The 27980-nt window shown below is 32.0% G+C and overlaps 1 protein-coding gene across 1 annotated transcript in view; it reads left to right on the top strand.

Moving 5' to 3' along the window:
- Positions 1–27980, top strand: part of LOC114324951 (uncharacterized) — a 113455-nt gene that overhangs the window by 22916 nt on the left and 62559 nt on the right. Inside the window, exons 6-10 of the mRNA XM_050659882.1 lie at positions 4525–4810; positions 7292–7475; positions 8892–9026; positions 10793–10980; positions 15124–15203. Coding sequence (XP_050515839.1) covers positions 4525–4810; positions 7292–7475; positions 8892–9026; positions 10793–10980; positions 15124–15203 — 873 coding nt within the window. The remainder of the gene's footprint in view (positions 1–4524; positions 4811–7291; positions 7476–8891; positions 9027–10792; positions 10981–15123; positions 15204–27980) is intronic.

Below are 27980 nucleotides of genomic sequence, written 5' to 3'. Positions count from 1 at the left end.
AATAATAATTGAATGTGTACAAAGTAATACTCAAATCGTTTAGGTATATTTTTTGTTTTCGTAATTATCGACACAATAGGCGTCCATCTCAACCTTTTTTAATAGCCTGTTTAATACTTATACTCCAGGGAAATATGTAAAATTTAAGGGGGCTCAGGAGATCTCAAGAGCCAGGTATTTGATGAGTTTTTTCGTTATTATATAGCTATAGTAAGTACAAATTTTTGCAAAAATCTCAGTGCTATTTTTTTTAGTTATAAACAAGTTACTGCGAAAAATTAGATTTTCTGAAATTTTTGCTTACCATTATAAAAGATATTTCTTTTCTATATCTGTTAAGAAAAAATGTTACAAAATTACATAAATAATCTAAAAAATTTTAAATTAATTCGTAGTTTCAAAAACAACGAAACAAAGCAAAAAAAAAACATGCTTTTTTATGATTGCTCTCAAATTGGGGCGTTGTAACACTTAACAAATCCTTAAAACTTAAGCTTGATCCATTGGTAGTTAGTTAGTTAAAAAATTATTCAAATTATGTTTAAAATTAATATTATATTATTAAAAATATAATATAATATTTATAGAGTTAAAAATCATTTTTATACCCAAGAATTGTTTTGTAAAGTTACTGTTATTTTTAACTTATAATAAACAATTAGAATAACTTTTAAAATCTTATTTTCAGATAAAATATTTTTATATATTTGAAAAGCTGATAATTTTTACACGAATTTGGAAGAAATCTAAAGTTATTCTGGTAAAATAAAAAGTAGGAATTATGTTTTTAAGTTGTAGTTAATTTGTTTTTAATAGGTAATTAAGAAAAGTAATTATTTTCATTTTAAAGATAAAGACTTAAGAGGCAACATTAGCCCGCGGAAAACGCGTTCCAAGATTGCAGCTTTGATTTTGAATATTTTGTCGAGATATTTGTCACACATATTCGTAATGTAGTAAAGAATGGCGGTACAGAGCCCAATTTGAGAAATATGTTAGTATGTGGAAATTACTCTATAATTAAATAAAATATTGCAAAAACATATAAAAAAATATACACTTTCTTTAAATACACTTTTTTATCTACTCTATCTCATATTATGTATAAGTTTTTAGTTTGTTAAAACTGTCATTATAGATAGCAGTGCGTGAAGGATTTAAAGTGTGCGTGAAGTAACAATGTATTTTAAACGGGATTTACTTTTTCGCACTGATTTTTGGCATACTTTCTTTCTTTCTTTCTTTCTTTCTTTCTCCCCTTCCTTATACCCTTTTAGGTGTGGGATTTGGGTTTAGTTTAGCTACATATTATCTATTTCCTTTCCATTTAGAGAGGTCACGTTCCATGTCGCTATTCCTATTTGTCCTGATTCGTCATTTACAAAATTAGTATTTGAATTTTAATTATTGTTATTATTACTATTACTACTTATACTACCAATATTTCCGTCATCCATCCTATTTCTATTAGTATGTTTAACATTTGAATTCCTAAACCTAATTTTATCACTAATCAAGTCTATACTTTTATTTTCATTGTCCAGTGTATTCCTAATTTCCTTGTTTTCTGATCCTTGTCTGGCCTCTACTTCGTCTCTTCTCTGTCGCTCTGCTAGTTTTTTGGACTCGCTACCTCCACTACGTTTTCCTCATTGTAGTTCGATCTCCAATCCTTACCATCCACTGTAATTTTGTTGTACCCAATTTTCACCCTTTTTCCTTTATCTCTCATCTCCCTTGCTTTGTCTCTTAGAGATTTCATTTTTTCTCTCTCTTTTCTTGTAAGGTCCTCTATTATCCATATTTTCTTGGGTTCAACGTTATTTAGTTTCTTCCTATTTCGTAGAATTACTGTTTTTTCTTCTCCGTTTCCTAGTTCTCTTAAGCATGTTCTAATTCCAATCTTACACGCTCTTTTAATATTAATATTTACTCCTAAATGCTTTCCAATCATATTTGTTGCTCTTTCTTTCAGTACTGTTGAATCATCAGTATGTATTTCTAACCCACTAATAATTAAATTATTTTTCCTTTTGTCTTTATCCATTATTTCTCTTGTTCATTGGAGTTCTTTTATATCATCTGTTTTCTTTTTATTTTCTTTTTTAATCAATTCATTTCTTCTATCAAGTCTTGTCTTTCCTTAGTCCATTCATTTTTCATTTTTTGGATTTCTCGTTTTATATTATTTATTTCTTCATTATTTTGTTTTATCTCTTCTTTTAGTTCTTTTATATCACTTCTGGTCTCCTTATTTTCTTCCTTCATTTCTGTTTTTAAGTTATTTATTTCTGTTTTATTCTCCTGTTTCAGTTCTGCTAATATTTTATTTATTTCATCCATTTCTTGTTTTTCTTTGTCGTCGTTTTGGGGTGGTGTTCTTATTGTTGACTTACTTTTCTTAAATGCTTCCTCTTCGTCAAACGAATTATCATGTTCCCGTTTGCTCCTTTTATTCTTCATTCGAGTGGGATTATACCCGTAACCTTATTTTATTTAAAGTTGGCGTCAGGCAGTGCCTTCCACCTCGACGGTTCAGAGAAAACACTACCTACCAACTTTAATTTAATTTATCTTCCACCTGATTAAATTTTCCAAAGCCGTCCCTGACTTTTATGTTTAATTTTGATAAATTAATGGCTGGTCTTAATCTATTCTCGACAAGTTTTTTGTTCGTGGTTTATTTTAATTAGTTTTTGATTATATGCTTAAATATTAGGTACTGGACTTTTGATTTTATGAATATTAATCTAGGCATACATTAACTTACAGTTGTTTTTCTGAAGGCTTTTGCGTTGTGGCTTACACTTTCACTTACACGCACTTGGGGAGTTTGGTGCCATTCGACACATTTTTAAAAATATTGAATAAGTGTATTTTTCACTTTTTCGATCTGATGTTCATTTCGCGAAATATCGCGGGATTAGTATTTAAAATATTAAATTTACCCCCACCCCTCTCCAATGGGAAGTAGTGTTTGGTATCATTCGATAGATTTTTGAAAAATATTGAATATTTATTTTTTAGTTTTTCGATTTGTCATTTCGCTTTTTTCTTGTGAAACGAATGGGACTCGCCCATTTTCTTACGCCCCTCAAATCGTCAGATTTTTGAAATATACACTGTTTTGCATGTATGGTCGAAGCGAAGATCGGTGGAATATGTGCATTTTATCAATTAAATTCGATATTTTTAAGATATTCCAGAAGCCGCTACAGATAAAATATTTTAACAACCTATTAATCATGCAGAATTACTCGACGGATATTAGTACAGTTAAAATAATTAAGACGATAACCGGAGGACAATAATTATTTAATGAGTGCAATTTAGTTTTTTTTTTTAATTTAATGACAACAAAAAGCAAGCCCATTAGCAGAACCCAATTAAAAATTATTTTGCACATCATATTTGAAACATTATTTGGTTGAAAAATCTCATTTTTGTTGGCAAAGAAAATATATTAATTTGTTTAGACTAAATTACAGTTGTGCTTATCTTAAAAAGGATATGTTACTATCAACTTTCACACAGTGTTGCCAAACTGAATTTTGTTATTTTGGGTGTAAATTTTTTCCACGGATCTCCGAGGGTACATACTTAACTTACCTTATTTAATCTGACGATTTAGAGTTTTTCTAAGGATAGATATTTTTTCGCCTCCCCCCTCAACAAACTCCACTGCATTAAGAGCCAATATATGGTAGAGGTACATTTTCAGGGTACAAGGTTTCTCCCCATGTAATAATCTGACGCGCTCGAGTAATTGCAAAAATCCCCGCTTGGGCTCCCCTAGCATTATAGTCTAAGATATTTTTATGTTATGGAAACATAACTAATGATTAAAACCAAGGATATTATGACTTATGACACACATGGTAAATACACTTATACATAAGTAATTTTTATAATGTCGACAACAAGAAAAAGTACTGCCTCCCCGAAAATAGTGCGTTTCTTTTAGGTATGGATATAATACACAATTTAGAACAAAAAAGTCCTATAACATTTTTTTCTAAAGTTAACCGTTTCCAAGAAAAAAATTACATTGTTCTCCATATAAGTGAATTTTTATTTTCATAAATTTGAATGACATGGCAACGTAGCCTAGAAGAACTTGCTGTGACTGTGGAAATTTAACCTAATAACCCCTTGTTTATTTACTTTGAGGTGTGATTTTTCGGGTTCTTGACATCGTAGGTACCTACCTGAAAAATAATGGATATGGGTTTGGTTCATATTTACATTATTTTACCTACCAGATGCAACTGACCTACTAACCTACTTTTTAATCTTTAGATTTTTTAGTTGCGCGTTGTTGCCAGACTTCAATTTGCATATCAGAATATATTTTCGTTTTTTGGTCAAATGGATCAATTTAGAAAAAAATGTTATAATACTTTTTTTGCTCTACATTGTGCTTTCTACCTATACCTTTAAGGAACGCACTATTTTCGTATATAAAAAAAAACAATAAAACTTTCTACGTCTGATAACACTTATTTTACCAAAATTTTATTTTAGATAATGGGAGCTGGAACAGGTGGAACAGTTACGGGTATAGGAAGGAAATTCAAAGAAATCTCTCCCAACACAGAAATCGTTTGTGCAGATCCATTTGGATCATCCTTTGCTTTACCAGAAGCCATTAATAAAACCGACGTCACTTTTTGGGAAATAGAAGGAATGGGTTACGATTTCATTCCCTCAACTTTGGACCGCAAAGTCATTGACACTTGGATTAAAGTAGGAGATGAGAAGGCCTTGCCAATGGCAAGAAGGTTGATTAAGGATGAAGGACTTTTAATTGGTAAGAAATAACAATACATCAAAAATACGTTAAAAAACTTTACACTAACGGAATATAACAAATACATATGTAGTATTACTTTATACTTTATCATTTTCTGCACCTGTTTAATATTTTTAAACGGTTATTTGATACTCTCTGCAATTTATTTTATCTATATTTTCATGCCTTTCTGTTTTTCTTACTTCCTTATCTTCGTGCGCATGTCCTTTCTTTTTGTCTATTATTAGACTTTAATTACAATTTTCATTTATGCCCTTTTCTCAATTCTCCCCCATTTTCCGTTCATAATTAAAGCAAAAATATTATCTCCAAATCCAGATCACAACTATCGATAACAATACTACTGGCAAAAGTTAGTGAATGCCACATAGGTAATACTTGTTATTGTTACATGTTACAAAGTAAGAACTTTCAACGCGAAAAGTCTCAGGTTTAAATTACTATTTACCATCTTAATTTTTATTAAATTGGTGGATTCTGCATCTGAGACTCTTCAATTTGTTATGAGATGTCGCTGTATCGCGTCTAATGGGAAATTTGAATTATTTTTCAGATTCCCTTTAAAATTATGGTGGAGCTGTTTTTCGATTCAGAGGTGTGCACGCTAACAAAAGCTACTAAAGACGCCTGAAATGGTAGAAACAGCCTGTCTAGCGGGTGTACAACCCTCTGAATCGAAAACAAGCAAAACCATCATTTATTATTTTATTTCCTTTACTCGGTTTGAGTACTGAAAGTTCCTCTGCTGTCCTTTTCCTAGACGAATGAAGGCGGAATGTGATCGTTTCCCTTTCGTTTTCTATATTCGTCGTCTGCTGTCTTATTACAGTCGAACCCGCTTATTGGAATAGCCGTCGTGCCAAGAAAAAGTATTCCTATAACAGGGATATTCTAATAACCGATCATATAAGCCTAGTAAAAACGTTTTGGGACCTCAAATTTCTATTGGTTAAACCGGGATATTCCTTTAACCGGTATTCTAATAAGCGGGTTCGACTGTAATTGAAAAAGTCGCAGATTAAGCATGTACCAGTAAGAACTTTCAACGCGAAAAGTCTCAGGTTTAAATTACTATTTACCATTTTAATTTTTATTAAATTGGTGGATTCTGCATCTGACACTCTTCAATTTGTTATAAAGTATTTGTTTAAATTTTGTAATGTAAATTCTATAATAAGGTATAATTATGGTATTTGTTTAACCTTTAACTACACGCGCTGGCGTACTTTGTACGCCAGATATAAGAATTCTACTGGAAATATATTTAAAAATTTAATTTTTGACCTTGCTTATTTTTCTAACCTATCACTGGAATGTGCTTTACAATTTGGTTTTAGTTTAGTTATAATCGGCGTTCTGGAAAGATCGTAATTTACATTTTATTATTTGTTGTTTCCGGTGGTGGACAATATACTCCAGGATTATATTACTATAAGTCGTAATATAAGTACATATTTTAATTGTTTTAGTCATTATGGCAAAAAATATATTTTTTTTTGTAAACAATACTTTTTCTCCTGTAAAAAATCACATTTAAAAAATTTTTTTATTAGTAATTTTATTTATCATGGAATCCAGTTATTCCATGATTCCAGTTATAAATCCCAATTGGCTTACTGAAAAGGAACTCCAAGTATTCACTGATGCCGAATAAGGTTTATAACAAACAACTAAGTGTATTTTTTCAAAAAAATTAAACAAATCCGCTGTTTTTAAGTGTATTTTCTTGTGGCGTACAAAGTACGCCACGCGCGTAGTTATGATATAACTTGATGCGCGGGTAGTTAAAGGTTAAATTTTGTGTGTAAATTCTAAAACTTGATAAAGAGAATCAAAGTGCCAAAATCACTAGAAGAGCAAGAATGGCATGGGTAGGATTTGGAAAACTCAGTTGGATACTTAAAGAACCACAAAATACCTCAATACTTGAGGAGCAAAAATTTTTTCCAACAGTGCATTCTTCCTATCATGACATAATATGGATGTTACACCTGGACCCTAAGCAAGTCAAATATGAACAAACTAGCTACAACAGAAAGGGCAATGGAAAGAGCTATGTAAGGTAACGACTGTCAGATAAGAAGAAAAAAGACTGGGTAAGATAAACAAGTGGAGCTTCACAGGCCACACTGATAGACAAAAAGACCAACGTTGGATACAACACTGGAGGACTTACAAAGGTTGACGACCAAGAGGACAAGGAGAAGTGGTCTCACAGAGATGGATAAAGAGCGATGGATGGAGGTGAAGTGGCCTATGTCCAAAAATAGACGATAAAGGCTAAGAAGGAGATATATTTTTTATATTCCATAGCATGCTCTTTTCTGTGCTGCCTTCTGCCAATTTGCCAATCATTTATTGTAGCACCATTACATTTTTTATAATTCAGTTCCCTTATGCTTTGGTTGATATTATTCACTATATTTTTTCTACTAGCATTTCTCATCTTGAAAGACAGTAATACTCTTTCTTTTTCAGGGGCTAGCAGTGGAGCTATGATGTGGGCTGCTATTCAAGCAGCGAAAGCTAAGAACTTCGGTCGCGGTAAAAAGGTTGTCGTTGTTTTGCCAGATAGTATTAGGAACTACTTAACAAAGTTTGTGTGCGACCAGTGGATGGAAGAACGAAATTTACAACCTTGCGTAAATGTTAATAACCATCCGTAAGTACAACTCTACAAAAGTTGATATTTTAATTTTTGTTTTAAATCTATAGTCCGTCTAGAAAGTATCCGGAAAAAAGAAAGCAGAATTATAATTTTACGGTCTTTATTTCTATCACTTGAAATATTAAATTTCAACAAATAATTCATCTCAACCTCCATTTAAATCTAAACACTTAACTAAACGTCCAGGTACACCCGAAACTAGGTCAAGGCCATAATTTTCGGTAATGGTGTTCCAGACCTATAAAAATGACCGAATCAAACCTTCTTTATCTCGTGGCGCTGCTCGTTCCACTTTAATCTTCATCAGTCCCCATATGTTTTCAATGGGGCTAAGATCTGGAGAAGCTGCTGGCCACGGAATTGTTGCCAATTCGTGTTCTTGCATCCAAGCTTGAGTATAAGCAGAAGTATGGCATCTTGCATTATCTTGCTGAAAACGCCACCCCTCTGGATATAAAACACGAGCCGTTTAAAGAAGAAAACCATGCGATGTCACAATATTTCGCACTATTAACAGTACCATTAACTATACAGAGAGGTGTAGCACCACGCTAAGATATTGCTCCCCAGACCAATATTTTAGTGGGAAATTTGGAAATTTGAACGGTAACATTTTTCCTTGATAGGACTTTTAGATGATTTACACCAAGCTGGAAACAACTTTTATCAGATATAAAGACATTATTAAAATTATCTTCTCGAAAACTTTGACAAAAATCTATTCTTCGTTGCCTTTGCAGAGATGTCATTGTAGGGATTCTTTTTAAATTTCTTGATATGTAGCCTTGATTTTTCAGTGGCATGCGGACAGTTTCTGGGCACAATTTTATTCTTCGTTGATTTCCAAATCTGTTCGCTAATTTTCGAAATCCTAGGCGCGGATTTTTTCACCCTAAAGCCACTAAAGCATTTAAATTGTTTCCGCGAATCTTACGCGGTCTACCCGAAACTGGTCTATATCTCATATCTATGCCATTTTTTATCCTCTTTATTGTCTCACACTGCACTTTTTCCGAGTTCAGTCAATTGCACTAATTTTTTAACCTTTCGGACACCCTTTCTATACAAATATTCCACCACTTTTCTTTTTTCTACTTGCGACATTATTTCACAAATCTTAAGTCTGTTTACAAACAACAATATTTGACAGATGGTGTTGTCATGCGATTTTGTCCATAACCTACTATCGGCACAACCTACTTGATGCATTACTTTTGTCTTAAAATGTTACAAAAAGGAAATGTATTAAAATTAGTAAAAATATAAAATTCCGGATACTTTCTAGAAGGACTATATTTATTTTATTTAATTATACCTATATTTCCCTCAAATAATGCTCCTCTTAGTTATATCTGTTAAAATACATCCCTATTAAAACACAACATAGATTCATCTAAGATTTTTTTACAGGTGGTGGGATTTAAATGTCTCCCAGTTAGGTCTTCCAGCACTACAAACGGTTCCAGTAAATTCTACCTTTGAAGAGGCTTTGAATTTGATGAAGAAACTTGGACTTAATCAGATACCAGCATTAGATGGTCAAGGGTAAGTTAGATTTAATACATAATATTCTTATATTACCTAAGAAACAAAAACTGAAATCATTCACTATCAAACTTTAAGCACGAAGTTCTATACCTCGTGCTTATTCGTTCTATAAATTGGCTATACTAATTTTTGCTGACGGTAGTTGTAAAATGGAATGCAGAGATTTCTACCACGAACCATGAAATTCTTTTTCGACCTGACTATCTTCTTCCTGTACTCCTAAAATTAATTATGCAGGGAAAGATTCAAGGAAGGCGCAGCATAGGTAGGAGAAAAATGTCCTGGCTGAGAAATCTCAGAGAATGGTTTGGATGCAGCTCAATTGAACTCTTTCGGGCAGTAGTGTCAAAAGTTAGAATAGCAATTATGATTGCCAACCTTTGTCGCGGAGATGGAACGTAAAGAAGAAGAAGTCTTCTTCCGTCTGTCTTGTCTCGTATTATTAAATGAAGTATACTATAAATTCCTATGTGGGTGACGCATACTACTATTACAACTACTACTACATGTCGCTTTATAGCGTTCACCGCCGTTTTCCGAGTTCCAACCGCTACTTCGACCGTTTTTCCATAGTTTCCCTGTTATGTTTCTTTCTCACAGCCCTTTTTGTATTCCTTCGCTCCAACTTGTTCTCGGTCTACCTCGTTTCCTCTTTTCTTCTGGTTGCTATTTTAGTATTTCCTTTTGTATTTGTTGTTAATCCATTCTTTGTATATGTCCGAACTAGATAAGTTGTTTTGTTGATAAATCATTTGTGATTGTTCGTTGATAATCTTTTCTCTTCTAGATTTTTTCCATTGCTCTCAACGTTGCCAGTATTCTTTCTTTCAGTTGCATACATCGCAGATGTATAGTGATACTTTTCACTATAGTCTTATAATAATTTCCTCGTTTTATTTTCTTTGTTGATGATTGGTCTCATAAAATACTGTCTAACATTATGATGGCTTTTTTATCTGTTGTATTTCGTTCTTTTATGGATCTGTCTAATGTTCCATCGTGTGAAATATTGATACCTACAGAGCTTTATCGTGGTCATGTCGTCTAATATGAGATCTGTTTGTTCTCCTCCTATGCACAAGTATTCGGTTATCTTTTTATTCACTTTTATTCCCCAAATATTATACTTATCAATTAATTTTCGGTTTATATAGTTTTAATCGTCATAATTTTGAGCAATCATTATTTGGTCATCTGCAAATTTGAGCGTATATAATATAATGATATTATCACAGTGTTGGTGAGTGGTATCCCCATTGTTCTACATTTTTGTTTCCATCTTTTCAAATCACTTTCGTGGTATATTTTAAATAAAGTGGGAGATAGGCAACATCCTTGCTTCAATTCCTTTGATGTTACGAATCCTGTTGTTAATTGTGTCCCTGTTTTTATTTTTGTTATGGGTTGATTGTATAATACTTTGACGGCTCTTATTAATTCTATATTAATATTCGTGCTTTCCATTGATTGCCAATCCAAGCCACCTCATTTCACTAATACCCAGAATTGATGCAGTTTACTCATGACATTTATTGCATTATGTTTTTTTTCGGGTTATTATAAACTCCAAAAATTCCATGTACCTATTCTACAACTCATTTCGATACAGTTCTATGCAGTTTTTCTATTATACATTATACAACTGAAAAACTCATGGAACATACTACTTAATAAGGAACTGAAAAACTCTAAATATTGGAGTCTTACTTAAATTCTATAGCGGATTAACGTGTGTTCTTAAGTATAACTGAATATATTTTTAGGGGTGTTGTTGGAGTAGTTTCCATGCAGCTAATTATTAACAAGCTCACATCTGGTAATGCCAAGCTAAGTGATCCAATAGCAGATTCGCTTGACCGACTTTATCCCAGGCTTGAAAAATCTGCCAACATTGGTCTCGTCTCAAGGGTATTGGAACGAGAACCTTACCTGGTAATTTTGGATCCTCAAGGTAAGAAATTAATTTATTGTGTTAGCAGATTATCCAACATTAACGGTGAAGAAATACCTAATACTTTGTCTTGGATCTATTTTTTATAGCATCTCTCTTAGCTCGTTTTTGACTTAATATTTTTCAATTTTGTTTTATAGTTACTGCGATGCTCTTAAGGTTTCTTGTACTGTCTTTTTTTAGCTTTTTACCAACTTCCATTTTTCATGCTATGTTCTTATTATGTCATATTTTCCGTGATCACTACATGCCTAAAATACATATCAAAATATACATACCTACTAAACAAAGAAAATGACGAGAAAGAAAAAACAATATTGGTTAAAAATAGTCTTAGAAGATATAATTGTTTTAAGATAAGCTCGTTAGGACTACATATTTTCTCAACTTTTATGCATTTATTATGTATATGACGAATAGATTTTTAAGTGTTCTCTGTGTCAACGAACGTGATTCTTAACAGTACATATACCTACGATTAGCGGAGACCATACAGATACGGTTTAAAACATACAGCAATTACATCCTAGCAGATAATAATTAGGTATGTTTAAAATAATTTGAATTGCTGGGTATCAGTAATTATTACCGATACCCAACATCATTAAATTTTCAACATTTTGAATTTTGAAATTGTAATGTCATATTTGGATTCACCATAATCAAAAACAAAATAGAAACATTTTTTATTAAAGTAATTTACCGATATATTTAGAATCATTTTATAAACTTGCTTGATTTTCTCCAAAACAATGCATATTTTCGATCTACATTGACTCCCCAATTAATTGTTTTCGGAAAATAGCATTTGACTGAGCATTGCAAGTAAAACTATTCAATAATAAGGCATGAATTTTATTGTTTTTTATTCTTATAAGTAAAGTTCGGATTTAAAAGCATAAAGAAACGCAAAAAAAGCGTTTAAAATGCATAACAATTTTACGAAAAAAATCATTTTATTATACAAAAAAAGCATGAAAATAAGCATATAAATTTTGACAAACCATTTTTATTTAAGAAAAAATATATATAATTATCTCAAGGCTAAGCTTAAGAACTAGTAAAGACCTATTATAAATTTAATAATAAAATAGAATAAACAAAATAAAAATAGATAACTGAAACAAAAATGCTTACTGAAAATATATCATTTTTGTTTAAAGCATGAAATAACTAATTACTCATTTAAATGTTCCATCGTAAAGTTCATTTTTGTATATCTAAAAGCTTCTTTTAACGTCCACACTGGTTACCGGTGCATACTTATACTTTGCCACTACTGCCGGATCCATATTTATATCTTCAACGTGTTCTCAATTTAAAACTGAAAATATTTTCTTAATCTTTTGAAATCCTTCGTTTTTTGTTAATACATCTTTGAATTTTTTTAATACTATCTGACCAATTTTTCCAGGGATACCTTCCATCTTTTTTTCAAAACTGTTTATTTTTTGGATCGACTCAACTGATGACATTTGCTGTTTCTCCAAATATTTCATTGTTTCACTCACAGAACAAATATTTGCTTTTGATAAAAGCAAGATTGTTTTGTAATTCTGTTTCACCTAAAACATCCTGACAATAATCGATTTCCTAGTTTTCAATGCGAAGTTCCAATACGAAGCTTTTAAAATTTTCGAAATATTCGGAGTAATATAAAGCTGCATCTAACCATCTACCCCATCGAGTTAACACTGGTTCCTGCGGTAATGGAGATTTAGGGAATCTGTCTCTAAAAAGTGGCACCCTTAAAGGAGCTTCAATGAATTTTTTTTCATTTTTTATCAACTCATTAACAAGTGAAAATTGCAGCCGTATAGTCTCAGCAACGCGATTCAGGCCATGTGCTAGACACGTACAGTGAATTAGATTTGGATAAAACACTTTAGAATTTTTGATGCTGTTTTGATCATATGTGGTGCAACGTCGAAAAGCATTAATACTATTTTGTTGGTGGGCACAGCCTCGGGAAGATAAAAATTTGTTAAAGCGTAATTTACGAATCTTGTAACTGTATTGTTATTTGTTGCTTCTAGTTCTTTTGAGCACACTAAAAATAACCCTTCGTCAAGATTTCTTCGTGAAGTACGCCTATGATTAAATTAGCGACGTATCTTCCACAAATATGCTTAGTCGGCGCACACAGTGGAGGCGGTTTCCGCTAGCGGGTAACGCTAGCGGGACCCGCTTTTAAACGTTTTCAAAAAGAATGCACGTCTTTAAATGTACACGAACATAGTCAAAGCAGGTCCGCACGGTCCAACCGCCTCAACCCGCCTGACCGCTTTTGCTAGAATGAGAATTTAGTTTTTTCCGCGCGGTTTTAATGTTTACTGCAATGATAATTTAGTTTATTCGCTCTTTTATAATAAGAATTAATAGTTCTCCATGGATTAATTTTATAAATAATTGTACATTATAATAAACAAAAGTAATAAAGTCAATCTTATTGAAACCGTAATTTTGTGTGACTTAGGTATTTCTAAAACCATTCCAGTATTAACTATTAACTAAATCAGTACTTGAAAAATAAATTTACAACAAAACTACTTACCTCAATGTTATAACAAGCCTTTCTTCCGGAAGGATAGCCTGCTTATGTAAATTACACCAGTTTTTAATTAAACGATACTCCTTCTTCTTCTTAAAGTGCCTATCCGTTCCGGATGTTGGCGATCATCATGGCTATCTTGACTTTGTCTACCGCAGCGCGGAACAGTTCAGTGGTATACCACTTTTGTAAATTTTGAAGCCAGGAATTGCGTCTTCTTCCCGGTCCTCTTTTACCATTTACATACCTTCCCTTGGAGAATCAGTTGGAGAAGGCCGTAACGTTCTTGATTTCTCACTACATGTCCTAGATATTCTAATTTTTTTGTTTTGATGGTTATGAGAAATTCACACTCTTTCCCCATTCTACGCAGGAATTCCATGTTAGTAATTCGGTCAACGCAGGATATACGTAAGATGCTCCTATAACACCACATTTCGAAAGCTTCGAGCCGATTCATAGATGTAACAGTTAGTGTCCAAGCTTCCATTCCGTAGAGCAGGACTGTGAATATAGATAGCATTTCAACAGACGGTATTTTGTTTTTAATGATATGTCTCGACTGTTGAAAATGGGTCTCATTCTAAAGTATGCTCCTTTCGCTTTTATTATTCGCTGTTTAATTTCTGAGTAGTCCCATTCGCTATTTAAATTCGTACCCAGATATGTATATTCTCAACTCTTTCGATATTCTGTTGGTTTACTGTAAGTTGAGCGTTTAATATTGTTTTTAACGATACTCCACTTTCTCCAAAATATATTTAAAAGTCTCTTGAGTCATTCTCATATACTGGAAGAATCGTTCATTATCTTTTAATTTTTGAAATAGATGATGATATTCTCCATAAATTAATCTTTCTCGATTAATAGGATGTACATCAACTCTCTTTTCAGTTTAGTCAAAACAGAATCTAAAGCAATTATATCATCATCGGAAGACGACATTTTGCTACAAGTAGTAGACGCAACTGCCAGATTTGAACGATCTCTCTCGCTTTTACCCGTCGTCACTGTGTTACCATACCCGCGCGCGAGAACCGCGCGGTTTGCCCGCTAGCGGAAACCGCTTTCACTATGTGTGCCGCCTTAGTCTCGTCCACAGCAAACCAATGTTATTGTTTCCCACTACTGTGTTTTTACTTTTTTCTGGTTTTATTGTAAATGCAATTTACATATTTTTTCGGAGAGTATTTTCATCCGGCACATGTCTTCGATAGTAGGTACTTTTCGAAAAATGATTTAAAACTTTTCCAAAAATGATTTAAAACTTTCATTTTGCAATTTTTTTAATGGAAGTCCACAATAATTGCACTACATAGATCAAAATTAAATTTCTGCTGTTCGCAAATGAAAAAATGATAATAGTTTATAAAAAGCACCAAATAAGCACAATAATTCAAAAAAGGCATTATAATTTAAAAAAAAGCAAAAAAGGCATAAAAAGAGCTGCCAAAAAGACTTATTTTTGCATATTTCGGTCATATTTAAAAAGAAAATAGTCCTGCTTGTATTATTTACCATAAGCATTATGCTTAGAAATCCGGACTCTACTTATAAGTATTTAATCAATATTAATAGACTTTTAATTTTAGGTAAAGGTCCTTCCACAGTCAACAAACCTGTAGGTGTCGTAACTCCTTTGGATTTTCTACAGTTCATACAGAAACAAAATTAAGAAAAATATAATAGATTAAGGTTTACATGTATGTAACAAAAATAAATAAGTTATATTAACTAATAAATAAATAAGTGTTAAAATCAATAATTTTATTAAATTGAATTATAAATGATTGTGTATATTATTTTACTGTTAAAATGATGTCTTTTAAATATCTTGAAAACTAAGTGTCGAAAGATGGGAGATTTTTATTGAATGGGTATGGTGTGTATACAGCAGTCAAAAGAGTAGAAGAAGATCGAAGCTCAAAAAAGAAGAAGTAAAAAAGACAGAATATTGCAAAAATAGTTTTTATATTTTACAGGACAAGACTAACCTACAAATCAGATGAAATATTGCATTTTATGGGATAGAAATGATCAAACAACTAACAGCAGAAACTAACAGCATTATAAAACAAAATAAAATGTAATTATCCTGTTATTTAAAAGACTTTTTAACAGAGAGCTAAAGCAAAGAGTTAAAATCAAAGGAGAGACTTAGCAGATTAGCAACGAGGTTTTATTATGGGAAAATCATGTGCAGGTCCTGTATCCGCCATGAAGAAAATTACCAAGAAACGATGAAAGTGTAATATTTTTAAGATTTAACGACTTGAACAAAGAGTTAGGCTGAGTAAGGTTCAGTAGTTAGTCTTTCGTATAATAGAGGTGTTTCGAGCAGCTGTAAACAAAGTCAAAATTGCCATAATGATCAACAGCCAAATTGTTGACCATTATGGCAACATGATCATTATGGTGTCCCAATGTGGATTGCCAATATCCAAAAGTATAAGAACCACAAAAAGAAGAAAATAATAGAGTAATTTCCTTGATCATCTTAAAATCACCTTAAAACATAAATAGAAACAACAAGGAAGTTAAAATAGACGGGTAGCTCACGGTAACTATAGACAGAGACAACTGAATTTAGATTCATTGAGCCCTAAGATATTTAGTTTATTCATGTATGAACTCATCAAAAGCGCCAACCAAGGGAAGTGAAGGTGAGAAACAAAGAAATTAAAATCTTCTATTACGCAAACCGCGCAAAATTTCTAGCCGAAGATAAAAATAGACTCTCAGTCTGCAGATCTAACACAATAATGGCAGAGGAATTTATTATAAGGATCTAATTCTAAATTCAGAATTAGTGGCAGCTGGTCTCACTTAAGATACTTTAAGATACTTTAAGATACATTAAGATACTTACGAAATTGTTCAACTTAATCTATGAAAGCGGAAAAATTCCTAAAGATTGGCTTAAATCCTCATTTGTTGTACTACCAAAAAAACACAGAGCCACAAAATGCAGCGACTATCGCACCATCAGCCTAATGAGTCATGTATTGAAAACGTTTCTTAGAATCATTCATCAAAGAACATATAGAAAAATTGAGGAAAGAATCTCAAGTACTCAATTCGGTTTTCGCTGTGGCCTTGGAACGCGTGATGCACTATTCGCAACCCAAGTTTTAATTCAGAGATGCAGAGATGTAAACCATGACGTTTTCATGTGCGCGATTGATTTTGAAAAGGCCTTTGATAAAGTTCGCCATGAAAAAATGCTACATATTCTCAAAACTACCGGTCTGGACGGTAGGGACATTAGAATAATCGCAAATTTGTATTGGGGCCAGGCTGCATGTATTAGGGTTGCGAATCAGTGCTCTGAAGAAGTAAAAATCAAGCGCGGAGTTCGACAAGGCTGTATATTGTCACCAATGTTGTTTAATCTTTACGCTGAAACAATCTTAAATGAAGTCTTGGAAAACGCAAAAGAGGGAATACTCATTAATGGTATGCTTATGAACAATATCAGATACGCAGATGACACCTTGTTGCTGACTGGATCAATTGAACATCTTCAAGCGTTATTGAATCGAATGGTGGCATTCTGCGCGATATATGGACTCAAACTCAACGCAAGAAAAACAAAGTTTATGGTTATTAGTAAACAGGCAGCCGTAAATAATAATAACTATAACGTAACAATCGGTAATGACTCAATTGAACGAGTAAGTAATCTTGTATATCTGGGTACTCATATTAATGAAAGCTGGAACCCTAGTACAGAAATAAAAAGTAGAATTGCCAAAGCAAGAACAAGTTTTATGAAATTTAAGAAAATCCTGTGCAGTCATGATCTAAATTTGGAACTTCGCATAAGAATGGTCCGATGTTATATATTCCCAGTACTACTTTACGGGGTTGAAGCATGGACACTGACAGAATCGCTTTTAAAAAACCTAGAAGCATTTGAAATGTGGGTCTACCGCCGTATTCTGAAGATCAGTTGGGTAGAAAGAGTCACAAACGAAAGGGTTTTGCAACGTTTGAATAAAAGTTGCGAAGTAGTGAACACGGTTAAAAGGCGCAAATTGGAATACTTTGGTCATATAATGCGTCACCCAGAAAAATATGACATACTTCACCTTGTCATGCAAGGTAAAATAATGGGAAAAAGAAGTGTGGGCCGCCGTACAACTTCTTGGCTTAAAAACCTACGCCAATGGTTTGGGAAAACTAGCACTGAACTATTTCGTGCGGCTGTAAATAAGACAATGATTGTTAATATGCTGCACAACATGAGAGCCAACGATCGACAAGCGGTCTCGGCACCTTAAGAAGAAGAAGGTCTCACAAACTCAGAATTCGTATGTGCTTTCTGCACATGCGAAGGCCTCACTATAACTTATGAGGTTTTCAGAAAGGTAGTCTGGGTAAATACATTTAGTCCAGACCAAATAGTTCTAACCCAGCAAACAGACCGACGTGTTAATTACGTGAATTTTGGGTACATTTTTCACCAATATACGTAAATTGCTTACGTGAATTTCACGTGAAAATTTGGTTGGAATGTCACATTGAAAATACGTCTTTAAATTACTTGAATAACTCGTCTTCAATAGACGTGTTATTTACCTTAAATAGCAATAATATGTTTCGGGAAATTCACGTTGCAAATACTTGTTGATTAACGTATCTTTTAGGGAATGAATATATTAGTATTCACGTGAAATATACGTCCGCGGTTCACGTAAATAATTCGACCTTAATTAACTTATGAATCACGTAATTATTATCCTGATATGATATAAATAAAACAAGCATATTATAAAGTATTAACAATGTATTTATTTAGTAGAATTTAGAGACTTTGAAACATTTGTCTTGTATAATTATTATACAAGATAATGAACCAAAAATGCTACCGACCTACAGACACATTAAAAAATTTGCCAACACAAAACACAACACAGGTCACTTTTTATTTTGACGACACTTTCTTGTTTTTTTCACGACCCTTCAACCCTCGAGCAGTGAGGTAAACGTTAATACGAAAGACATTATTATAAATAAACCCGCCAAAATAAAACGAGGGAAATAAAGCTCTTCACGTTTCACTTGCACTTTTTGTTGTGAGAAGCTGATATTAGAGGTTATGATCATCGATTATAAAAATAGATTATTTTTAAATTACTGATAAACTATTCTACTTACTTTAAATTAGTATTAGGTATTTTCTTTTTGTTTTTAAATTTCTTCTACTATTAACTAATTGGTCTTACTAAAAATCTATTTCAATACCAGAATAATATAAAAAAAATAATCCTATCGAAACGTATCTATTATTCGATAAATCGATTAATTTAGTTTTCGAACCAACTATATTGATCACGTACCGTGGTCACGTGATAGTATTTAAAGGAGGAGAAAGGCTTGGTAGTACGTCATCACCGCGCGCGATTTGAAAATTAGACTCAACATCACTTTAGCTCCTGTGATATTTTTAAAGAAAAAAAAAATAGCAAAAATAGCTTCAAATCAAAGTTGGATTGAAATAGTTATGCTAAATGATTTTAAAAGCGAAATCATAAAACTTTTTGTTTAAATATTGGTGTTATTTACATTACTTTTACGTGAAATACATCTAATTTTTCGACGTCCATAAAATACAGTGAGTAAAATTCAAGCGATACGTATTTAACCAACACCGTTGTAAAATTTTGTTTTCAAAAATATTTCTCAAAATTTAACCAAAGGAAGTTATTTCTGTTTCGTGATTATTACGTGAAATAAACGTACCTTTGCGATGTAACCATTCACACCTATGATACATACAGACATTCACACCTATGATAAAAAAACATGTACAATATTCGTCATTATGATTTTATATTATTCTAATGTCAAACATGTATAAAGGAAGCACTAATATATAGGTGAATGATTTGGCACTGAAATACGTTTTTTTCCCGTCATAAATCACCGAGTTACGTATTCGTTGAAATTTGCCGTAAATTTAACGTAATCATCACGTAACTGGGCTCAAACCTGTTTGCTGGGAAGTTAGTTAAAATAATAAAAATAGTTATAACTTAACTAAAACCAAAAACACCATTTCTCTAAACCAACAAATTAACATAGATGGAATTAAGATATTCTAAACCCACTATACTGCCGTCCTAAGCCAAAAGGACGTATCTCAAAATTTTTCGGTTTTTATAATGGTTCTTAAGGACCCCAAATACAATGTTTGACCTATTCCCTAAGCGAAAAAGACACATTTTAACTACATAGTGCCTAAAAATTGGTAATAATATTAGACGCATCTTAAAAAGAATACAAAATCCTACTCCGATTCGACGTATCTCAATTTCCCAAGCGAATATGATGGTTCTCAAAGATGCGCCTTTTTCGCTTAGGATTTTTGGTAATTTTAAGCACAGTGCACATTTAGATGCGTCTAAATTAGTTATGTTTTTACATCGTAGTTTCTGTGTAATGAGTTAGTGGTGGTAAGAACACACAAGTAAGTGCAGTGAAGAACTTAATATTAATAACGACATTAATTTGAATAACGACATAAACTCTGGGAATTGTGTAACAGAAATCGCCCCTGCCATTCACATACAATCGGAAAGGCCAGTTCTTCTCGATATTTCTAGGTCTTTTGTGCCAGTTCACTTTGAGGTTCTCGAAGAAGCAGACTTATGCCCCCTTACGTCAGAAGTAGAGAATGTTGAGTTGCAAACAGTGACTGAATTATGTGATCAAATCACGGAAGCAGCCGAGCCGCAATAATTTATGCATGAACCTATTCAAGACGAGCCTGTTACGGATTCTGACGATTTTGTAGAACCTGACGGAACTGAAGGAAATAATACCGCACTTGTCGTTCAATACACTAAAAAGGGAACAGTGCGAAAAAGAAAGAAGTTTAAATTCTCAGTAAGTTCCTGACCTGTCAAAACCTGACATTGATTAAAAAAAATGTTTATACCTGCATATACTACATAAAAAGTTCTTATAACTAAATGGACATATGCCCATGAGGTACGTGATCATTTTTGTTATTCATTCTCGTTTTCTGTCGTTTTTCGTGAACCTAATGCATTCTTCTACTACCTATCTTTGTTATTTTCGTTTTTCAAGTATTCCATGCTACTTTACCGTCCATCTATACCAAGCTCTCTATCTTTCAGGGTTTTTCAGTTGTGAAATGTCACGATATTACGTTACAAATGACGATTTCTTCGATGTGATTGAACATGCTCATCAGCAATGTGGTTATGGTGGTAGAGATCTTACAACTAAAGTCTTGAATAAAAAGTATGCAAATATCGCAAAGAGTGCGTAAACTATTAGATACTTGGATTTATTACTTTCTTTAGATGTACAGTTTATTCGCATGAGACATGAACCATGAACTGGATGTAGCTCGTGCTCGGTGTAGCATGTGCTCCCCTACATATAAACCGCAAATCGGTTGAATCGAAGAGGGTGAGCGCCGAGCGGCGAGCACCAACGTATCCACTATGTGGAGCTGCTAGACCGAGCACGGATCACCCACGTATGGATACGTATGAAACATTATACATTAACATTACACACCAACATTATACACTAACATTATACATTAACATTATACATTAACATGTACACAAAACACATCTTCTTCATTTAGTTCCATGGCCCTTATCGACCGTTGGATATCATAAATGGTCTACCATATTCGCTGTGACTTTATTGACAGCAGTTCTGTTGATTTTCCACACCAGTGCCTTAGATTTTTCAGCCATGATGTTCTTGATGACAACGTTTCCGTTGGACCTTTCCCTGAATGATCAGATGTAAAAGATCATATTTTTCAGGGTGTCTCCTAATGTGACCGAATAATTCCAGATTGTGTCTCTTACTTGTGTCAATACTAAGATCGTGACTGCAAAGTACCTTTCTCATTTTTACAAAGGTAACTTGGGCTTGTTCTACCCGGCTTTTAATTTCTGCGGTTAGATCCCAGATCTCATTGATATTACTGCCGAGATACACGAGTTTCTCTACTCTGTCCAGTGTGGCAATTCCGACTTTTATACCGTCATCCTGTATATAATTTTATTTGATAACTATCATATACTTAGTTTTTTTAACTTTGAGTTTAAATCCATACTGATCACAGGTCTGTTTTTTTTATTAGATTTTTAAGGTTTTCTCCGCAATTAGCAAGCACTAAGGTATCGTCGGCATATTTAATATTGTTCACGGTTACTCCATTCACGATATTACCTACGATTGTCTCCATTAAGGCTTCCTTAAATATTTTTCCTCCGAATACAAGTTAAAAAGTAAAGATCATAATATATTTATTTTTTATATTGATTTTATCAGACATTTCTTGTTCAATTTAATTCTTGCCACTTATATTATTAATGCCAGTATGGATTTGTAAATATTCGTAAATCTTTGTCGTCCAATCCAACTGTTTCCAATATTATTTCTAGAATTTTGTTATGTGGGACCTTGTCAAAAGTCTTTTAAAAATCGATTGCACAGACTTTTTTAGTACATAATATTTATTTTACCAAAAATCAATTAAGTTTACAGAGTTATTCACTATATTTTGACCCCCCCCTGTAAACTGCTTTATTTACAAAATTAGAAAAAATGTAAAATACAAAAGTTATTTCATTTTTAAATTATGATTTTTTGACATATATATCATACTAGTGACGTCATCCATATGGGCGTGATGACGTAATCGACTATTTTTTTTAATGAGAATAGGGGTCGTGTGCTAGCTCATTTGAAAGGTTATTTAAGTCTCTATTCAGTAATATAAACATTAAGATAATTATTTATACAGGGTGTCAAAAATTTTTTTTTTAATTAAATTAATTCACACAAAAAGAAGAATGTATGAAATTTATTTAATTCAAAATATCTTCCACTGCTGTTAGAAAGCAGAAATAAAAGTTTATTGCACAAATAAACATTGCTCTTTGCTTAAATTCAATATTCAAACTGCCAAGAGGCAGATTGAAGAATTGAAGTGAAAAGTAATTTATTTGTAGTAGTTTATTTGTCCAATAGGGCTTTTCATCGATTGTCATTTGTTTCAAGCTTCTGTCATATGTTGTATAATCTGTGTATAATATTAATATACAAGAAATATAATAAATATGACAAGAGCTCGAAACAAATGACTGTTAATGAAAAGTCCTATAAACATTCATTTCTATTTTCTGACAGCAGTAGAATGTATTTTGAATTAAATAAATTACATACATTCTTCTTTTTGTGCCAATTAATTTAATTAAATTTTTTTTGGATACCCCGTTTAAATAATCATGTTAATGTTTATATTGCTAAATAGGGAATTGAATAACCTTTCAAATGAGCTAGCGCACGACCCCTAGTCTCTTTTAAAAAATAGTCGATTACGTCATCACGCCCAGATGGATGACGTAACTAGTACGATATATATGTCACAAAATCATAATTTAAAAATCGAATAAGTTTTATATTTTACATTTTTTTCTAATTCTGTAAATAAAGCAGTTTACAGGAGGGGTCAAAATATAGTCAATAACCCTGTACATAAATCTAATGTAACTACTGATATTAATCAAGTAGGTAAGCAATGCTAACAACTACCAAAAAGGCTTGAGCCAGTGAATATACAAAATGTTCTTTCAATATTGAATCATATTTTTAAAATATCAATTATTATGGATAAGAAATATTGACATTAAAATATAAGTGAAGGTACATTATTATAATATAGTCCTGTCGCCAGTGGGGGTATAACGGCCTCCTTAATCCAGATGGACTTACTTAAGTTTTTTTTTATGTATTTTGACCCGTAGAACACGAATTTTTTGGGTAACAGTCGATCCGGATGTCGATAAGATTGTTCTAAACAAAGAACTTGAGGAATCACATAACAGCGATTTTTTGCAAAACGAAACATTTTTTTGTATTTTTTGGGTCATTCTAAGCAAAAAATGTTTTTACAAGTTTTTTTCGTAAGATGCATAGTTTTTGCATTTTAGAACCCGAATAATTTTTGACTGAAAAATAAAACAGCAATTCTGCTTACCGCATTTGAAAGTTTAAGTCAAATTCTATCGGTTTTGATTACTTTCGTTGCTAAAAATTAATTTTTTTATTGTTAAACAAAGCTTTAAACACATAGTGATTTAATGATGTTTTCAATGCATTTCTCATTTGAAATCGAACGAGTAGGCGCGCGTACAGACAATTTCTACGTAGATCATACATTAAAACGCATGCATTGGGCACGGGAAACACTATGTGTTTATGGCTTTGTTTAACAAATAAAAACTTAATTTTTAGCAATGCAAATAATCAAAACCGATAGAATTTGACTTGGACTTTCAAATGCAGTAAGCAGAATTGCTATTTTATTTTATTTTTTTAATCAAAAGTTATTCGGGTTCAAAAATTGCACTTTTTCGATTGTTTGAAAGTTCAACCGCGTTTATCTCGAAAACTATGCATCCTACCAAAAAACTTGTAAGACTATTTTTTACTGAGAATTACCCAAAAAATACAAAAAATGTTTTGTTTTGCGAAATATCGTTGTTATGTAATTCCTCAAGTTTTTTGTTTATAATAATCTTATCGACATCCGGATCAACTGTTACCCAAAAAATTCGTGTTCTACGGGTCAAAATACATAAAAAAACTTGGGTTTTTTTATGTATTAGGTCCATCTGAATTAAGGAGGCCGTTGTACCCCCCTGGCCACAGCACTAATACAAAATTTGTTCAGTTTATAACTTTTTGATCATTTGGTTATAGAGGACGGATTTATACCGTGGACTTTTAAATTGTGATAGGTCCAACTAAGTTTTTTTATGTATTTTTGTCTGCTGATTATGAATTTCGAGTGTGTATTTCCTTTTGACTAGTCAAAAATTGTTATAAACAATTTAATTGTTTATAAAGCCCTAGGTCATAAACTAAGAGATACGTACCTAAAAAAAATTTCAAATAAAATTTGATCTTTAACCCATTCAGACCGATTGACGTATTGGTGCGTTATAAAATATATTATAAGGAATACTTTGATAGACGGGTGAAGTACATGTACTACTTTGTATGCAATAGTTTGGGACGGCTGCCGTACACGTTTTACTTCTTTTGTATTTTTTCTGGACTGATACCGTACATATACTGCTGTATTATACATCAGATTTAGGGCCGGTTGTTCGAACGCTAATCAAAAATGGAATCAACTGATCATTATCAAATATTTAATTACTGTCACCAACTGTCAATGTCAACTTTGTTTGGGTTGCTGAAAACATAATTGAATACAATTATGAGATTTATTAAACAATTATGTTAATAATTGCTATGTTAATTAATAATTAATTAATAAATCAATTATGTTAATTATCATAATGATAATTAACATAATTGATTACAATCAACTGTTGTGTTGTTATTTGATGGTTGTTAAGGGGACTTAATTATAATCAACTTCTTGATTTGCGTTCGAACAACCGGCCCTTAGCCGAATATCGTAGATTATATATTAAGTCAGTAATATTCTCTTTGAAAGACTGCTGTCGCACCGGTACGGCAATTGGAAAACGCATTAGTCTCAGTACGACCGACGTACAGGTACGCCATTTATTATTTTTGGGGTTGTAAATAAAAAGCATTTGTAATTAATATGTTTTAATCTTTAATAAGTAAATAAGTAAGAAGCAAGAAACAAACTATAAAAGCAAAGTTTTTAGACAGTTTTTTATAAAAACGCATCATTCTTGCCTGCCGTTATAGTACGTCAACCGTCCCCACCCCTTGGATTCCTTACACCGTCCTAGAAAGAGACGCGCGATTAATCGGTCCGTCCTGAATGGGTTAATAAAAGATTATTATTAATGTATTTTAAAATTGTAAAATTAGTACAGATTGGTTAAAAAATAAATATTTTTCGAAGCTTTATATTATGATCGTAGCTCGGCTATGAGGCATTTAAATGAGCTTTGCAATGTCTTATTTTCAAGCTTAATTCAATACTTTCAAATAAAGTTGATTAAATTACCTCACCTTTATTTGTGTTAAAGTTATACCGGTTTGAAATTGGGATTTCCTTTAAAAATTGTAAATTAATTTGTTTATCAGGGTTTTAATTAGATTTAAACAATTTAATAAAAACTTAAATTGAGGGGCTCGGTAGTAAACAATGGTGAGGGACAAATTTTGATTTTTCGCGAAATAGTATGTAAAAGATGGCAAGGGCCATGGCAAAGCCGAAAATTTTACTTAGCTTATCCTCCTAACAGTAGATGGAGTCAGATTAGTTTCTTAAAATGTGGTAAGGGACATGCATAAGCATGAAAATAATGTTATGTGTCCATGATACTGCAGGTTGTTCAAATCTAAATGGCTTTTTTGCTGTTAACAGTGACAATAATTCTGAGAGCTACGATGATTTGCAACTCAGATAAAGATCCTAAATTTCAAGTATTTAGTGAACTAGCTTGGTCAAGTTTCTCTAAAGAAGACAATTTCTTTATATTATTAGAATAATTGTTCGCAAGTAAAAAATGGTAAGGGATGTACTTAACATTGTTTACATCCACGTTCACTTTGCATAAAAACTTAACATTTTTTACTTGCAAACATGAAAATAAATTCTCTCCAGCGCAATATTATTATTTTTATTTAAACGCTTTAGAAAACCTGAAAGATGTAAAATCATTTTGGGAATTGATTCCAGCTGTTTACCACAAATGGTATCTAAATTTAAAATGAATTCCTAGTACCTAACAAATTATGTTAAGTCAACACCACTTAACACGTTACGTTAAACTATTTCAAATATTTTAGGTAAACAATGTTAAGTTGTAGTTCATATTTTCATACTTTTCTAATTAATCATTATAAAAAATATTTGGTTTACCATATTTTGCCTACGTATTAACAACATATTCAGCTAGTTTTAACATGCTTCATACTTTTATATTTTTTAATAAAAAATATAAGAATATTTTTTTCAAAATTCAACACTTCAAAACTCAAAACTTCTTTACTGCCCTTTACCATTTTTTTACTGCCGGACCCCTCAAATAATGACCCATTATCACAACAATAAAAGAAAAAATGCGTAGTACAGGCGTCCGTACTTAAAAAAACAAAAATCTGGGATTTCCCTGGGTAAAAAGTACTTTCTCGGTTAACAAAATGTATATGTAAGTCTTCTGGACGTCATAAGCTCGCCCGCGCCACCTAAGCAATTATTTTAATTTAATATAATATGTATAATAATATGGTCTTTGGCTGTGTTCAACTGTAATTGATTTTAAGCAGTTATAAAATTTATACCAACCTATTATAGCTACGCCACTGTTTCGGGGTCACTGTTTATTTGATTTACATAACATTTATATCAAAACAATGCTATTATTTTTAAGGCAAAATTCATACTAAGTTAAGAGCTGCTCGTAGGCACTTTTAAAGTTTAATCTAATAAATATTGTTATTATTTTTTCGTACTCTATCATACTCTATTTGTAAATTAGATTAAAAATTTACCACTGATAGAAATCGAATACCTACATAAGTATTATTAGTTCAGAGAAATAAGGAAAAAAATATCGTGTTGGTGACACATCCCCCTCCAGGCTGAAACTAAATTTTTCGAGTAATATGGTCATCTACAATAATAACCTATATGTTTCCTGCAGCCGATTTTGATGATATACATAGTTATAAACAAATGAAGATCAAAAAACGGTAAATTTTCGCTTTTTTCGTCTCTTACTAAAAAATTGGGCATTTTAAACAAATTTGAGAGTAATAAACTCATAAACCGTATAAAAAACTTCAATATGGCGTTCGCTGAATATGTCTATCCTTATTGGTTACTTAGAAAATTGCCAAATAAATCATAAATTTTGAGTTTTTATAAATATTCATAACTTATGTAAAAATTAACTTAGAACCTTCTTATTACATGGAATGCTGAGACTTATGGTGCTTAAATTACACCCTAAATTCCAAAGCAATTGGTCAAATAGTTTAAAAGTTATTTAATTTGTTTTTCCAAAATTAATTTTTTTTGCAACACTGTAAGTCAGAAAATGATGAAGTTACAGTAATATTTTGGATAGTTTATGAATGAAGAAAATTTACAGTATTAATTTAATTTAAAAAAAATGACAAAAAATAATTATAGATATTGCAAAATAATTTTGCAAAAACATGTGAATTAAAAAAATGGGGGGGCTAACTTTGTCCCTAAATGTCCTAGAACAGTTGTTTTTCTTTCTAAATGTGTATAAAAATTCAGTCTTTCTAAATATGAAAAAATAATTTTTCTACGGGTAACGGTTAAAAAGTTATTCTAATTGTTTATAAGTAAGCAAAAAATGGACATGTTTTTGCAAAATAATTTTACAATGTTTAAAATTATTTTTTGTCATTCATTTTTAATTAAGGTAATAGTATAAATGTTCTTCTTTCATAAACT

This window comes from Diabrotica virgifera, chromosome 1, assembly GCF_917563875.1.
Source record: "Diabrotica virgifera virgifera chromosome 1, PGI_DIABVI_V3a".
In the NCBI taxonomy this organism is placed as follows: domain Eukaryota; kingdom Metazoa; phylum Arthropoda; class Insecta; order Coleoptera; family Chrysomelidae; genus Diabrotica; species Diabrotica virgifera.
The sequence above is the reverse complement of the archived record's forward strand: the minus strand, read 5'-3'. Positions and strand labels throughout refer to the sequence as shown.